The sequence below is a fragment of the Equus caballus genome, chromosome 7, assembly GCF_041296265.1.
Source record: "Equus caballus isolate H_3958 breed thoroughbred chromosome 7, TB-T2T, whole genome shotgun sequence".
NCBI lineage: Eukaryota > Metazoa > Chordata > Mammalia > Perissodactyla > Equidae > Equus > Equus caballus.
In genome coordinates this window covers 23,305,123-23,322,801 of record NC_091690.1, presented here as the reverse complement: position 1 = coordinate 23,322,801, position 17,679 = coordinate 23,305,123, and the positions used below count along the sequence as shown (strand labels likewise).

Here is a 17,679-nt window from a genome sequence, read left to right as displayed (position 1 = left end):
TTAAAAGGATTTGTCATGCTTTTCTCAAAAACCAGTATTTAACCACAGGAAACACTTAACTATATTCTTCAAACTTAAACTAGAATTAGGATTTAATTCAAATGAAATTACTTTTAAAAATTTCAGGCTATATCTGAAACTCTAAAATAACTTTAAAACTCACACTTGTCTCCTCTCCCTGCCCATCCTCAGAAAGCCAATGTTTGAACATTGACTGCACACAAAAACAATTGCAGAACGTCAAAATGGCAAAAATAAAGTTTCCAACAACCAAGGAATTCACAGCATTCCTAGAATCCCTTGGAAAGACCGTACAAGCTTAGCAGTGGAGTGAGACCCAGGGACAAGGCATCTTCCTTTGACGCTCTGATCATTAACACACCACAGGATTTTACCTCAACTAGACTGCAACGAGGCTTCTGGATATCTTCCAGGTCCTTTCATTTAACAACTTGCAAAAAAGTATAATGTGGGTAGTACAGAATGCAACTTCCTTCCCTCTTTTCTACCCCTCCAGGAGACAGTTTTGGACCTAAGTCCCAGGCATAAACACACCAGTGATTCCCAAACTCCCATCTGGGGACTGACAGAGGCCCAGGATGAAGTTGGTGCTTTTTTAATCAATCCAAAAGGCAATGAAAAAAATAAGGACATGATTGGCTTTTTCACAAAGCTAAATGTATTCCAAAGTATCTGTTCTTCATTCTGAAATTATATCCTTCTTTTGTGTGTTTTAAAATGTCTTCTCTGTTATGGAATGATAGTGACAGGAAATGGTGTTTTAACATCCTTATTTTGGTAAAATAAATGTTGGCAATCTCTATTAGAGTATCCAAATAAAGTAAAAAGTTTACCATCCATAAAATGCAAAGCTGTATAAAACAAATATTGATAGTCTGAGGAGGAAACAAGGTTTCCTAGTAAAAGTTGGCCCTAGAACATGTAATGCCAACCCCACATTTCTAGAAGCTTATATTTAAACAAAAATAGTTCGAACAGGAGCAAGCTTTGCTCCTATCCCACTTTAGGGAGGGAGGGCTAGGATTTTGCTTCACAGTATCCCTAACATCTATCCTACTTTTCGGTTCTTCTGAAATTGCTGTTAGATGTTAAATAGGAACATGAAATGAGTGGGCCAGCATGTCAGCCTATTTCACAAAAGACTTTAAAGATGGAATAAGAAGGCAGAAGGATGTGACAAGGTACTGAGAACACCCAGAATGGTAGAGACGAGACTGTGTGTAAGAAAAATAAATAAATGATTTGGACAAAGAGAATACAACCGAGATGAGTGGAAGTATTACACTGTACACAGTCTCTAATCGAACAATGAGCTCCATTGCGCAATGTAAACTGTGAGCTGGCGAAATGGAATGCAAAATGGAAAAGTTTTTCCACAGAAACAAAATAGGACTGGGTTTCAGGCCAGCCTACACGGGCTTATTAAACTAGATTATCCAAAAAGTACACCTAACTCAGAATTCAGAAACATCTTTCCCCCAATGCCTATGGCTAAATTTGGAGGGGAGAAGGAGGTTGGACGCTCCCAAAGGATATTGTTAAATTCCCTTTGTCTGTAAACAAAACCAGCAATTCCTTATACCACTTCGATGCTGACATAACAGAAAGCACTGCCCGAAACTGTCCACTTCCTGCTATTCCAAATTTGGGAAACAAAGGGAAGTTCCTCCTCCCAAGGGCACAAGCACCAGCCTGAGTTCAGCTCTTCCAAGAGTCCTCAGACAAGATCATTCTGAAAATGGGCTGTGGTACATTACGCGTCTTTTTTTGTGGTAAAATATATATAAAATAAAATGTACCATTTTTGCCATTTTTAAGTGTAGAGTTCAGTGGCATTAGGTACATTCACTCTGTTGTGCAACCCAAATTATGCAACTTATCCTGCTTCCCCAAAGGTTCCGCGGGCTGTTCATGGTATGTTTTCATTTACACAAGAATATATTTTTGCACCACACTCCCCAATCTTCCTATTTTCTAGGGCTTACTCCTAATGAGAGACTCTTGTTTTCTGTATCATAAAATACCAGTGGCATTATAACCCAGGTGCAAAACTAAACTGATTAAATTATCCTGAAGACCAAGTTAAATCTCAGGTCCTATGCATTCAACTTGACAAGTCAATTACGAAAACTATTACATCTGCCTGCATTCTAGTGGAATGAAGACTTATAATCCCTTCTTTTTAGCAGCCTTTTAACATATTTATATTAATAACTTTATTAAGATATTTTCGACATACAGAAATTACATCTTTAAGGTATACAACTTAATGATTTTATATATATATATATACGTATACATTGTGAAAAAAGTCTCCATCAAGCTAAATAACCTATCCATCACCTCTACATAGTTACCCTTTTGTGGTGTGGGTGTGTTAGGAAGATTTATGTTAAGATCTATCCTCTTAGAAAATTTCCAGATTCCCCTAATCAATAGAAAATACTCAACTAGGGAGGAACTCTTCATTTACATTACCACCACAGCTATGGTTTTATCACGAGCCACATACAATTAAAGGCTTTGCTCAAATAACTAAAACTCAATTAATTTTCACAATAGATATACAGCATATATCAATAGATACATACCATAATAGCTTTTGCCTCATCAATAAATATAGAACATAATAGCTTCTGCCCTCATCAATCTGCCACATATGGCTTATCCTAACAACAACCAATTCTCCACTGTGTCTGCTGCTCATTAATTTTTCAAGATGCCAGGGCATGTGAGTGTACCTAGGACTTTCATGCACTATCAGAAGGCCATCGATACATCAAAATTTATTTAATGACAAAATGGCACTTGAACATTATGACTAGCTATTCTTCAAAGCTTACACTTACAAGAACACCAGTTTTGCCAAAGGAAACTACCAATTTCCCTACGAATTTGTCAGCTGGCTTATTAATGAAGAGATATATTGTTTTGTAAAGGAAAAAAAAAACAGGTGGCTCACGTTCCAGTCTCATCTCCTACGACTAAGCTACTGAAAAAGAGAGGGTCTTTCTTGCCCACATGCTCAGTACAATGGCTAGATGACCACGAGCGCTCAAGGAGTACTGAGTGGAGACTATCTTCACAGCACTGATTGACTCACCTCGTGAGTTTAAGGCAGGGGAAGTCTACCTGGATGATCCCAAGAACATAGTCTGCAGGATAATTACAGCACAGACAGGAGAAGCAGCAAATGAAAAGCCCCAGGAGCACTGGAATGGCAAGCTCTGCTAAACAAACATACTGATCATTTTTAAGGCTGTAGTTATATTTAAACCAATTTGCATCGCAGTTCATTTCACAGAAATCACTTCATAGCTGCAGGATTCCCCTGTGAAATCACTTACCAGCACTACAAATTTAAATTTATTTTTAAACAGACTAATAAATAATGAACCAATCACTGAACCATCCTGTCTTCATACAGACCTGCAGCAGACCAGATCTGCTTATCTCACAGGCTGGCAATTATTTTACTAAAAATTAACACATGCTCCGTTAGGGGAGAGAATTCTACTTCATAAAGATACAGAACAAAGGATTAAATCAGTAAGTTGGCCATTCGTGTGACAGAGGATTTAAAACGAACACCAAGAGTTAAAATTCTTAACAAAACTAACTGGTAGGACTCAGTTAACCTGATGAATAAGCAGGCCATCTGTGAGGGAGAAATCCTACAGCAAAATAGTATGTGCTTCCTATGAGCCTGTTTCTCAAGCTTAGTGTTTTCAGATCTATTCTTGCATTAGAATTTATAACATTCCTAAGAGCCAAGTGAAGACAAAGACTATCTTGCCCAATTTTAGCTAGAAGCACTAAGCCAAAGTCACACCGTTAGTGAAGTTTCAACAGTGCTTGGCAGCACAGTTAGTCATAGGCATTAAAAGAACACTGATTTAAGATAATGCCTCCAGGCACCATAGCTCGTTGATCACAGCACCCTTTCCCAGAGGTCCTGGACTGAAGCAATCCATTATCACTACACGTTAGCCATGAGGATGCTCACTGTGCACCAAGCACTGAACTCAGAACTGTGTGAGCAGTATTTAACTTAACTCTATATTTCAGTTAGGTACCATCAGTCTCATTTTATAGGTAAGGAAACTGAGGCTTAGAAAAGTGAACTTGCCAAAGTCACCCCGTATGTCATGGAGCTCAGATTTGAACCCAGAGTTTGATTCAAGAGCCCTGTTCTTTACTATACAACTCTGTCTTCCAAACCTCTTTATTGGTGCATGAGCTAAAGCTCACACCATTCCAAACAGTATAAAGAACACTGGTCCAAAGTCAGCGGACTTATGTTTTCATCAACTCAAACTTACTATACTTGTGAATTTTAGCCTTAATTTACTGATTTGGAACAAGTTACACTAAGTGAATGAAATTATCAGATAATTCTGAACTATATTGTAGTGACTTCTGTATCGGTAACTTTCACGCATTAGGATCACACTGCTACGTTCACATAATGGCCATAATCATGTCAGGAATGTAATTTGGGATCACCACAGAAGACCTAGTCCAATGGTTCTCTGGGAGAGGCAGGGTACCTGTGGGCCTTTTCCAATTCTGATTTCTTGTCTTAAGGGGGCATTCATCAGAATGAGACGTGTTCTACAAACAGATGATTCTACTGCACCCTGTGGCTGAGGACTCACCTTAGTACTGTGCTCTGAAGTACATAAACTGAGGAGTTAAGATTACTCAAACTGAAATCCTTTCTCAAAACTTACTGACCAGTAGACCTAGAGTAGCCAGCTATTTACGTTCTACAAACCTAGACAGCGACTACCTTGCACATAATATCTATTCAATAAACCTTAGTTATTACCCACAGCATCCCTGTCTGAGGGCTTACCTGAATTTCTTGAATGGAATGAAGAGTAGCTATGTTAATTCGACAACTATAACTAACAATGAGCCCAAATTTGCTTCTCTGAGTCTATCTCCAGTTATTCTATTTTTGACTTGTAAAGCAAACAGAACAAGTTCACTTTCTATCTAACATAAGAAACTTGATCCATTTCTAAGGGCATTATGAGAATTTAAACATTAGCCATACCCCTTAAAAAAGAAAAAGCCATCATTTTTCCAATGACTAAACTACTAAAGAATAGATGGTACGAAGAGGTTTGCATTTCAATAGAACTAGCTTTATTATTATTATTTTTTAAACAAAAGAAATGGTCTAAAATCAAATGCAGATTTGTACCAAGGAATGGACATGGCCTGGTACTTACAAAGAAGCTGCTGTGTCATAAATGAAAACAGCATGTTAGGAGAAAAATAATATTTCAGGAGCTGTCTGCTTGAATAATCTGGATATGCAAGTTAACTGAAAGAGGGTGCTCTGCCAAGCAATCAGCATGAACCAAAGAAAAAAACCACCGAAGTTGCTTCCAGAGAACTAGGTGGTGGTAGCATGAGAACTGGCATCAACTCACAGTCTTCTCATTTTCCCCATTTTCTATAATTTTCCTCTTCTTTTCATCTGTTTTTTTCTTGAAGATGTTATTTCGGTAAAACTGAAGTTCTTTGATGCTTTCACTAATGTCATCAAGAGCCCTACAAGCAAACACACCATACTGAATTGAAACGTCCAGAAACAGAGGAGCTGATAAGCATTTTACAAAGCATAACTTTTTATAAATAACTTAAGAACAGGTACATGTAAATGTCACTATCTGACATCACCAAGAAGTGAAACATTTCAGTAAAGAGAATTTAAGTGCTTTGTTTTTTCAAGAACGTTTGAGCAAAAAAAAAAATTTCTAAAATAAAACAGATTCAAGTTTCCCAAACTGTTCTGGAAGACGGCGAAGTGTTCCACAGAAAAAAAGAATTCCAGGGTCAAATAAGTTTAGGAAAAACTAGATTAAACATTTCAAAACTTCTCCGCAAAGCATTTAATGGACTGACGTGTATTGTGAATTCCCAACAGGAGGCTGCACTATATACACAGTATTTCTAAAACTTAATCGACCACATTTGTGGAATACTTATTAACAGCTCATGGAACACAGTTTGGGAAACACTGAGCAATACTTAATGACGTCCCTGAACAAAATATACTGACATACTCGAACATCACTCATGACTCAGCCATCATAGTAAACATCAATTACAGACAGTACCTAACCATAAAAGAGGATCTACCTCCTCTCGTGGTGATTTGTGCTATAATCAGTGGCAGCCTGCCTCCATCTAACAGTCTTTCTTCTCCTCCAACATGCTGTTTCTCATCTGTTGTAGTCTGAGAAATCAGGTAACCAAGATGATTAGAACAGTGTGCAAGGAAATCAATAAGCTCTGAACGAGGGGCCAAGGGCCTCTTCTAGAGAATAAACTGCACAGACTTCAGGGCAAGAGTTTTATGACAGTTATTTCTGTGGTTAAGGCAACAATGTTGCTTTCTTCCCAGGTCTTGGATATACCATAGACCTGAAACTGTCAAAAAGACAGCCTCTGGCTGAATCAAGGTACACATCTCTTATCCACAATACTAAAAACCCAAAAAATTTTTATAACCTGTTATATGGCAAAACCTGACCAATCCTGAAGTAAGCCTATTTAGAGTCATTAGGTATGCCCTTTGGTGTGAATATCCACGTTTCCCTGTGGAAATACCAGTGTTGTATTATGGGGTGCACCCTCAGACCTTGTTAGACATATGACAGAATGATAAACACTACAGGTACACCATTACCTTCCTAAGCCTGAAATATTCTGAAATCCAAAACACATCAAGCCCTAATTGTTTCAAGAAGGTATTGTACGCCTGTATTATTGTGCTGTGGTCCATGGAAGGCCAATAAAAAAACATCAGCACGCAAGACTCTTTGGAGCAGGGACTTGTCTTTCTCTGCTTGCCTAGAACGTGCCTAGCACACAGCAGGGGCTCTGGAAATGGATGAACCACATGCTGCCCTTAGAAGCCAGTGGCTAAATCACCCATCAAGTTTTAAGTTCCTCCCGAAAGGCTACAAAATCACAAAGTAAAAGAGGACACTAGATACACAAGGTCTTTAAATTCCTGTGTACTTGTGCTTAAGGTTGCAGAAAAGAAACAGTCTAAAAACTAAAAAGTGTCAAAGTTTGGCTAACTGTATTCTACAACTAGAATACAATTCTAATTTTAAATGGCTACAAGTCTCTATCCTTGCTGGGAAGAAAATTAATACTGCTCGTTACTAGAAAAATTAGACTGTTACACATTCCTACAAACTAAGTTACCTAAAAATGTTTAAAATTGCAATAAAGATGTAAGACCCCACATATTTCAGAATGGAATGCTAGAAATCTGACAATTCCTGATAATCTTAGCAAAAGTAAGTTATCTTTATGCTGGTTGTCCTTGATTTTTCCCCCAAGAAAAAAGAGTGGAGGAGAGCCATTATTTCAAGCAGTCAGGAATTTGGGGGTTATGTATATGTCCGATTGCCAAGCACTTGGAAGGACCCAAACTTACCTGTGAGAAGCAGCCTTCTTTGGTGCAAATTCATATTCTTCTGGATACCAGCGTCTATACACAGCAAAAATGGAACTCTCAAAGGAAACTGTCTCAAATACACTGAATATTTACCTCCTTCCAGTAACTTATTAACATTGAAAAAGGCATTTGGGTTGTGACTATCAAGTCACCTCCTTGCCTGGGACTTGATTTTCCACCCTCTCCTCTCTTCAATCAATATATTCTCTTTGTGCAAGCTTATCAATGTGTAAGATTCCTAAATCTGTTCACTCCAGTCCAGCCCTCTTGTGAGCTCCTGTCACAGATATCCAACGGCCTGCTGGACATCTCCACCTAAAAATGCATCAGACACTTCTAATTCAACACACATAAAACTATACTCACCATCCACAACACCTCCCCCGCTCCATCTACCAAATCCACTCTTCCTCTTATTTTCCCTTTCATCTTTGAACAGTTCCATCATCCACTAACTGCCCAAACTAGAAACACTGGAGTCACTTTACACCTCTTCCTTTTCCTCACTCCTGGATCCAAGCATTCAATGCTGTGCCAAATAGTTTATCTCCAGCCCCTTCTGTGCCACCCAACTGCCATTTCCCTAGCTCATTCTCCTCTCCCCAAGATGATGCAAAAGTCTCCTTTCCTATCTCCCTACTTCTCTTCTTGCCACCTTCTAATCAGAATGATCTAATCATCACTCATCCCTCTACTTAAACTTTTCAAAGGAACCCATCCCTTACAAGATATACTTTAACCTCCTTAGCATGGCACATATGCCCTTCATAATTTGGCCTCACCCCCCACGGATTCCAATCTCATGCTTGGCACTTCAGCATTAATGAACTACCTGTAATTCCCTGAACATATTTTGCCTTTATCTTCCTGCTCCCTCGTATCTTCATACCTCTGCCCATTCTCTGCACTGTTCTCTCCTCATTTAAAAACCTGAAAAACTTCCACTCTTCTTCAAATCTCAGCTTAAAAGCTATTTTCTAGGTAAAGTGTTCCCTGATTTCCCATTCCCCGCACCCCAATATAGAATATTGTGCCCTCAATATTCTATACCCACGTCTCCATTACAGTCATCACCCAGGACATTTTTAAGGTGTGTTTTTTACCCATCTGTCAACGCCGTAGATTCTAAGCTACTGGACGGCTTTTCATCCGTATCTTCCCAGCACACAGACCAATACATGGCACAGAATGGGTGCTCAGTAAATTTTCCGGATCAATGAAATTTACATGGAAGATTTTTGACATTGTTTCCCCCAATTCTCACCAGTCCCAAATAAATTAAGGTCCTACCCAAGCGAGAATGAGATGAGGAAATTACACACCCACTTGGCACCCTCAGTTCTACAGCTCTATTCAATTACTTTCCACAAATTCTCAATTAAAACATGGTAAATGAGGCAATTTAATGGATCCTAATGATAGCCCTTACCTGCACAGTTCTTTGACAGTGCTCACATCAATTATTCTATAATGAAGATGTTTCATGAACTGGGGCATGTATTTGTCAAGAAACTTCTTATCTGCATGAACTGAATTTCCTAGAAAGACACGAAGCATACCTCATCTGTGTATTTCTAGTAGTATACAACAGGATATAAAAATTTATAAACTGTATTTGAAATGGAGATGATTTTTTAATTCAAACAATTCCTAAAAGCATCTCAAAATTTCTCAATCAGGCCTGAGTGCATCTGATTAAGTTACAAGTGCAGATTTCTGAGTAGTTAGTCAGTCTATCTCATAACAAATTTGTAAATGGCCTCTCTATGGACAAAAGAATAAATCCATTATTCCATATACTTAAAATAATGCACAAATCTGCTTGTTACTTTTTCAGATCATACCAGATGTGCAAATTTTCTCCCAGTGTCACAAAATCCACACCACTAACACTAAAAATTTAAGTGAATCACATAAACAAATAAACCTTTATTTACATTCCAATTTTAACAAATCATATCCATATTCATGTTTTCATACAGTAATTTACATTAAAAACACTAAATTTTAAATGAGAACTTTAAAACAGACACCCGCCGCATTGGTTAGGGAATAAAATTTATACAATATATGCTCTATTACTTATTGTCAAAACACTTTTTATGAATGTTTAAGGAAAGTGTCAGTTACTACATCAAGTTACATATACGAATAAAAATACACCTTCATAGAACATTAACTTCTGTCTAACAATGGCAATCCTTTCAAAATCCTAGTAGAATTGGCCTGGTTTCTTTAAAAAGTCAATGTCACAAGGCAAAAAAAGGCAGGTGGACATTTTAGATTAAGAAACCAAAGAGATATAATAACCAAATGAAATGCATGAGTCATCACTGAATCCTGGTTCAAAAACAATTAACATATACTAGATATGAACTAGATATAGGATGATGTTATTGAATTATTTTTAGTTATCTCAAATGTGACAATGATATTGTGGTTACATCAGAAAAAGTCCTTATTCTTAGGAAATGCTTGATGAAGTATTTAGGAGTTAACCGTCACAATGCCCATGATTTACTTTCAAATGTCCAACAAAAACAGACATGTAAAACAAACATGGCACAAAGTTAACAATTACTATGTCCAACTTTCCTGTACATGTGAAAATATTCCATAATAAAAATATGGGAAAAAAGTTTATTGAGTTAGTCTGTGTATCCCAGATCTCATGTTAGTTTCAGGGCAGTTTCCCAATATTCATGTATAAATTACACAAGGAGACCCGAACATAAAAGTAAGATGTATATAGGGGGCCAGCCCGGTGGCATAGTGGTTAAGTTTGCGCATTCCGCTTAGGTGGCCCGGGGTTGGCAGGTTCAGATCCCAGGTGCAGACCTATGCACCACACATCAAGCTATGCTGTGGCAGCATACCACATACAAAATAGAGGAAGGCGGGCACAGCTGTTAGGTCAAGGCCACTCTTCCTCAAGCAAAAGAGGAAGACCGGCAACAGATGTTAGCTCACGGCCAATCTTCCTGACCAAAAAAAAAAAAATTTTTTTAAGTAAGATGCATAATCCAAATCAGAGTAAGTGGAAGACAGGGTAGTCCTGGCTGGTCTTTCTGGAACTGCAGTCTCTTGAACCACTACAATGGAAGACTACCTACAAGGTACACATAGGAGTTGATTTTACCTGCAAGTGGACAGAGCCCCGGAGGAGTCTGCTGTCGTACAAAGGACAGAAATTCATACTCTGCCTGCTGCAATGTCATTGTACTCTCCTTCACTGCTTTGGTTAGACCGGACTGCAAGAGAGAATCCCCAGCCCCCACCAGAAACACATGAAGTCAGTTTTCAAAGGCATCCAGAAATGAAACTTCACTTCTAAAATGGGCAAATATAACCACAGATGGACCATTTATAGAGCTCAGGTTCAAATTGAAACTGCCATCTTTGCACCGATTTTTTCTTAAAGAATCCAAGTCAAATAAGCTATGTTCCTGATTGTTAATAGGATTTCCATACAGCCAAAAAGATGGTGCCCAAAGTCCAAGGATACAAGGTCTGGGAAGAAGCAACTATTAACAGGACAGCAGCATTCCCCCTTCTCTGAAAGCTGATGTCTAATCTTATCCAAAAGACTGCCTTGAGCAATACTTGACAATCCACAAGGCATTGGCGACAGACTGAATGTAGGAGAGGCAAAAAGGACTTTCAGGAGAAGATGATCCCGAGAGGTCCCAAAGACGACAAGGAAACAAGCAAGCAGTTCCCCAGGCTTGCCAAGCAATCTTCCTCTAACCCTTTTTAAACTACCATCCAATAATGGTCCAGGATTCAGAGGTGGGAGCAACAAGCTGGTTACTGATCCCCAAAGCAGCAATCCTGTTATTTGGTACTGTTACCTTCCCATGATGCTCCTTACACCAATCTGACATGCTGTCCAGTAACTCATCTGGCTGTTTTATAATCAGGTTAGGACCCTGTGGATGGGAAAAGCCATTAGTCATCCAGAATCAAAAGGGATAACCTTCATTTCTGAGGTAAAGTTTAAGCTGCTTTAAGGATTTCATATATATACCAGAGAAAGCAAGACATGAGGGCTGTCTGTTAACTCAAAGTGGTCCGCATTCATCCTAGCATTGTTCATCACGGCAAAAAAGAATGAACGAAAGCACACATACACACACACCTGAAAACTAAAACGCCTATTAAAAGAGGACATAAATATCGATCAAGAGTCAGCAAACTGCAGCCCCAGCCTGTGGCTTTTTTTTTTTATTGCCAGCAAGCTAAGAATGATTTTCACATTTGTAAAATGTTCATGTGTAAAACAGACATGTGACAGAGAGGTATGTGGCACTCTAAGCCTGAAATATTTAATATTTGGTGTTTTCCAGAGAAAGCTTGCCAATCCTTGATTATGAGTTCCTTTTGAAAATGTCTATATTACCATGTGAAAAAAGAAACTGCTGAACAGTATATTCATGCATATGATTTCATTTATACTTGTTTAAAAAAATGGGGCAGGAGGAGTACAGGGCAAAACACTAACAGCTTACTATACATATATTTTGGATAAAGTTATACTGATTAATTTTAGCAATATTTTTACATTAAAAAATTTAAAAGGTAATTGGTGACAGCTGGAAAAAAAAAGGGAACAGTGGCCCTCAGATTCTCAGCTCCATTTAACAAAGCATTTAACAAAGCATTCAGCTGTGAGTTTCCTCGGACAGAGTCCCAGCAGTAACAGAAGCCTGACAAGGGGCACTAAAGCAAGTCACTTTGGGCTTCGTTTCTCCTTCCGTATGACAGAGACAATAAACTGCCCCGGCTCTCTCACAGGGATGTTAGCATCCCTAAACGCAATTATAGATGTGAAACTTCTTTGAACTCTCTGGAAAAAAAGGACTCTGTAAATCCAAGGTATTATTACTACTACAGCACTAAAAATAGTTTGCAATCACTGAGAGAAATGGCTAGAATTTGACTAAAATATGCCTGACATCCTACAACTAAGAAGGAATTTCACCAAAACAAGAAAACTGGTCAAAGCCATCTCCACGAGGAAGCAAAAAAATTTGCTCTGATAACATATTTTTTAAAAAACCAAAAACCTCATATTGTAAAAAACAATTCTAACAAAGCATGATGGAAAAAGCAAACTAGTACCAATATAAGGCTATGTAACTTACTCTGGAGCCCAGTTTGGCACACAAAACTACGAAAAAATTTTCAGAGTAGGATGTTTGTTCTTCTACAAGCAAAAAACACGCTCCTCAGACTCATGTACAAGAATAGAACATACTTTCCACAGAACTGACAATTAAGTGCCAACAGTCACTGACCATTTTTCTTCTTACATCCTTATCCTCATCTGACTGAGTCTGTTTACAAACGCCATAGTCTGTGTGAAAACAGACCCAAATTTCCTCCAGGGTCCATATCAACTAACTGGTCCATTAAACCATCAGCATTTCACATTATTTCAACAGTCTAAAGGGATAAGTCTTCCTTGGCCAAAGTCAGTAGGAGTGGTAAAATAGACACTTCTCTTCACTACTTATCTCAAGTAAATTCCAAGTGACAGGAAAAAACAAATGAAACTAAAACACAGCACGTTATTTACATAAAGTTTGAAAAAAAACATTAGCTGTTAACGATGAAAAATCCAAAGTCTTGGAGCCGGCCCTGTGGCTAAGCAGTTAAAGTTCTGCACACTCCGCTTCAGTGGCCTGGGGCTCGTGGGTTTGGATTCTGGGTGGGGACCTACTCCACTCATGAGCCATGCTGTGGAGGCCTCCCACATACAAAATGGAGGAAGATTGGCACAGACGTAAGCTCAGAGCTAATCTTCCTCAAGCAAAAAAAAAAAAAAAAAAAAAGGAAGATTGGCAACAAATGTTAGCTCAGGGCAAATCTTCCTCACAAAAAAAAAAAAAAAAAAACAAAGTCTCATGATTGTCCCTCCAGTTGATGGGTCAGGCGGTACTCCAGGATGTATACCTAGTACTCCACAAAGGTAGCAATTCATCTATAAATGCCCTCTCTCCTCTTTTACTTACCCAGGAAAATAAGTGGAAGTCTTAACTGTAGATTTATGAAATTTATACAACGCCAATAACACATCAATGCTTCCATCTGGGAACTTATTTTAACAAGACTGTCTTTCCCACAAACATCCCTACTGTGTTCCTATTCTACAGTTTCCCACTGCCTCTGAATACTGCTGACACTATGCAACAGAGTTATTCAAGGCTAGAGATTTTACCCTCTACCAATCAAATGCTGCCACACACTTATGAAGTGCTGCATGAGTGGCCAAAAGGCAACAGGTGTGTTTTATTTGTTTTGCTTAATGTTTCAGTTAAAAGCAGCATGCTAAAACCTTAATCGTGCCCAATATGTCAACAACAAGAGAATATTTTCTGATTCTGCATCAACAGGAATTCTAAAATCTGAATATAGATCTAGAAGAATCAGACAGCAGTTGAAAAGACAGAAACTAGACATACGGAGTCAAGTTAAAGTTAAGGTTATGATAGAAAGATGTCAACCTTAGCGTGAGTCACCAAACCTCATGGTATAACAATAGTCGGTTGTCTTATTGGTTAGGAGTACTTTACTCAGACTGCCTGGGTTAAACTCCTGTCTGCCCCAATAACTAGCCAGGTGGCCTTGGGCAAATTACCCAACGTCTCTGAGCCAAAATGTCCTCCTATATAAACAAGTATAACAGTACCTACCTTATAATTGTTGTGAGGATTAAGAGTGAATACTTGGAAAGCACTTACAACGGTGCCTGGCACACAGTAAGCTCTGAGTAAATGGTAGCAGTTATGTAATTTTTGGCATGGCTTATTAAAAATAACTAGGCTGTGAGACGGATTACTTTGGTTCCAGTACCAACCCTACCATGATCTAGCACATTACTTTGGACCTTAATCTACGTGGACCTCAGGTTTCTCATTTTTTAAATGAAGAGGAAAAACAGTCTTTAGATTTCCAATACACTCTGAACAGCATGGCTCTATTACACAGCATCACCTACTTCAGCCAAAATGTTGAGATCAGAGTCAGTTATCAAACAGGCCATCTCAATAATCTGGTCCTTCTCAATGTCCAATCCTGTCATCTGCAATAAAAAACATATAACACACACAAAACCATCTTTCTGGCCTATTTTACCAAGTTTATTTAACAGGAATTCCCTCAAGCAAATTCAATTTATATCCCACAACCAGGATAGAAGAGACAATAATGCTCCTTGGACAAGCGCTCAAGACACTTAACATGAGTCATTTATTCAATAAACATTTACCAAAGGCCTGCTATATGTCAGGCACCACCGGTTCTACTCTAGGAAAGATGCAAAGTAAGCAAAATTGAGTGCTGACAGCATTCAATTTTGGAAGAGTAAGATAACTAACATCACTACATCTTTGCAGAGTTCACAAAGTTTTCATACTAACCATGCCACTTGATCTTTATCACAATCTAGTGTGGAAAGTACTGTTATCATCCCCATTTCATACATGAGAAAACTGAGGCTCAAGGGACAGAGGAGTCCTTGGCATGAGCATAGAAAACCCAAAGGGATCAGAACTGGGTTCTAGTCCCAGCTCAGATCACTAACAGCATGACCTTGAACGAGCTGAATCCTCTCTCTCGGCCTCAGTTTTCCCGTTTATGGAATGAGGGGTAAGGCTGAGTCATCTCCGGAGTCTAGTCTCGCTCTAACAACTAGGGTCCTGTAAGGCTGGGGAAGTGGCGTCTGGCACAGCCGCTGACCCCACCCCCACCCCTGTGACACTAAGACGTGAAGGACCAGAGCGTTAGACAGGTCCACATCTGGGCGGAGTTGGGGGGGCTGGTGGGAAAGGGCGCCATATGGATGACTCCTCACTTTTGAAAAGAAACCCCACAGTCCAGCACAGTTCCCAAAACCCGCAGGACTCCTGCCCCGGACTTGCCCCGGGCCGCCCACAGCCGGGCGGCGTTCACCTGCCACACCTGAGACCCAGATACCCGCCGCCGTCCCCAGACGGGCTCAGCCGCTCGGTCCCAAGCGCGAAACCTCCCTCGTCTCCCCTCACCCCACACCGACCTCACTCACCTCCAGGTCCACCCAGACCATCCGCTGAGCCATGCTCTCCCCTGCCGCCATGGCTGCGCCACCTTCGCGGACACTCCGCGCCCAGAACTGCCCACGACACCCGCCCACACCTTGCAACAGCCTGGAGCCCAGGGAGCCGCCTAGCATCACCCGGCACGAGCCGCCACGGCCCCAGCCTCTCAGCCGGCGCTGGCGCAGGCGCGATGGTCGCTAAACGTCGCAAACCCGCGGGGAGGCGCAGGAGCAAAAACCACAGGTCCCAGCATCCAGTGCGCCGACTTGCCCTGAACAGCCCAGCTTAGCTGCCGAATGGGATGATGGGACTTGGAGTCTCTCCTGGTGGTGCGGCCGATTTCCCCACCCCCGCCACGTGTTTTCGGATGTTACTGGACGCGTCTGTTTTTCAGAACTAAGTTTATTCGTTTCAAAGAGTTATTTCCTGAGTTTGGATTAGTTGCAAACCGCGTAGTTGAGAAAGAACTCTCTTACTTTGTTTGGTCAGAAAAATCCTGGTTATCTATTTGTGATATTTTTCAAATATTTCTTTCCTTTTTTGCTTTTATCCCCCCCCTCTTTTTACTTACCTACCTCTTCACTCTACACACTGGGTATTTTTCCCATTTACGTGAGACAGCGGGACTGTCTTTTTTTTTTTTTTTTTTTTTTGAGACGAGAAGGCCAATTTCACTATCGTCAAATCCTTTAGAAATCCTTAAATGAGCCCTTGTCTGAGAGATCACTTAGCATGCATTAGGTGTTCTGTAAAAGTTTCTTTCCTTCATTGGCAAACGGTTTTTCCTTAAAATTCCTAATTCCTTAAGGAGGGACTTGGTCTGTGTTTCAGTTCAGCTGTTGGGTGTCAGTGGTACAGTAGTCCCCCAACCCTATATATACTCTTTTTTCTCTATACATACATACTATGATAAAGCTTAATTTGTAAATTAGGCACAGTAAAAGGTTAACAATAATAAAATAGAATAATTATAACAAAATACTGTAATGAAAGTTATGTGAATGTGGTCTCAAAATATTTTACTGTACTGTACTCACCCTTCTTTTGATGATGTGAGATGACATAATGCCTAGGTGATGAGATGAAGTGAGGTGAATGACGCAGGCATTGTGACACAGTGTTATTTTCAGGTGGTTGACCATAGGTAACTGAAGCCATATAGCACACCATCCCATTTGGGGAGAGGACTACTGTAATGACTTCCTACTCCACCCTTACAAGTTCTCAAGGTTAAATCTTGTACAACGAATCTTTGCAGCAAATTAAATTAAGATGAACTGAAAACTGCTCTGCCCATTCTTGGTTTTGATCAAGGTATCTTTAATCTTCTCCAGTGACAGCTATAGTTTCCATTATTTCAGCAAGTAGAGATGGCCACCAACAGGACCTTTTGATCCTGGAGTGTCAAATTGCCTGAGTCTCTTAAAACTTGGCTATTTAGTAGCAAGTTTGTGTGCAGGATGTGACTGTGTCACAAACATTGGTCTCCTCCTGGAATTATATCCTCTATGTATTTTTCTGGAAGCCATATTGCCAGTAATTACAGAGTTTGGTAGTAATTCATACCTGCTGAGCTGGTTTTGTGAGAGAGAAACTTTGTTGCCTAATTAGAGCTGTAAGGATAGTGTGTAGTGTACTGGATTCCGCCTTCAGCTCCTTTGGTGTACCTACCCCACCACCTGCCAGAGAAACTGTCTTTGAAAGGTAATCAAATCGTGTGCACACATTGTATACATATCAAGACTTATGTTGTGCACAATGTGTGTATATTGTAACTGCTTTGCCTGATGAGTCACACTGTTTTGCCAAAGCTTTTTATTTATAGCCTGCTTTATAAGAAATAGTCTACATTTCTTCTTTAGTTTTTTCTTAGTTCTAAACTTGATTTATAGAAAGTAGAATCAGTTGAAGTATAGAAAACTTTAATTCGTTTTTTTATCATTCTCCTAAAGTATTATTATTCTTTAAATTTCAAAAAACACCTTTTGTTTTCAAAGTTACTCCTGAAACATGGATCAGTTTTGTGACAATTTACAACTTAGAAAATGCTATTTACATTTAAGAACTTATATCCTGAAAATTTATGATCAT

General features: G+C 39.5%; 1 protein-coding gene across 5 annotated transcripts; it reads right to left on the bottom strand.

Annotated features, from left to right (window-relative positions):
• Nucleotides 1–5,152: 5,152 nt before the first annotated feature.
• Nucleotides 5,153–15,882, bottom strand: REXO2 (RNA exonuclease 2). Of its 5 annotated transcripts, XM_070273616.1 has the most exons (8): nt 15,576–15,860; nt 14,511–14,594; nt 11,362–11,439; nt 10,650–10,761; nt 8,940–9,048; nt 7,490–7,543; nt 6,178–6,274; nt 5,153–5,586 (listed from the first exon to the last, which is right to left on the bottom strand). In XM_070273616.1, exons 1-7 carry the CDS (start codon nt 15,720–15,722, stop codon nt 6,226–6,228), a joined length of 633 nt encoding a protein of 210 aa, XP_070129717.1. In that variant the 5' UTR covers nt 15,723–15,860; the 3' UTR covers nt 5,153–5,586; nt 6,178–6,225. The 5 variants fall into 5 exon arrangements, with proteins under 5 accessions (XP_070129717.1, XP_001502237.1, XP_070129716.1 ...); XM_001502187.7 differs by lacking the exon at nt 6,178–6,274 and having other exon boundaries at nt 15,576–15,882; XM_070273615.1 differs by lacking the exons at nt 6,178–6,274; nt 7,490–7,543.
• Between the last annotated feature and the right edge of the window lie 1,797 nt (nt 15,883–17,679).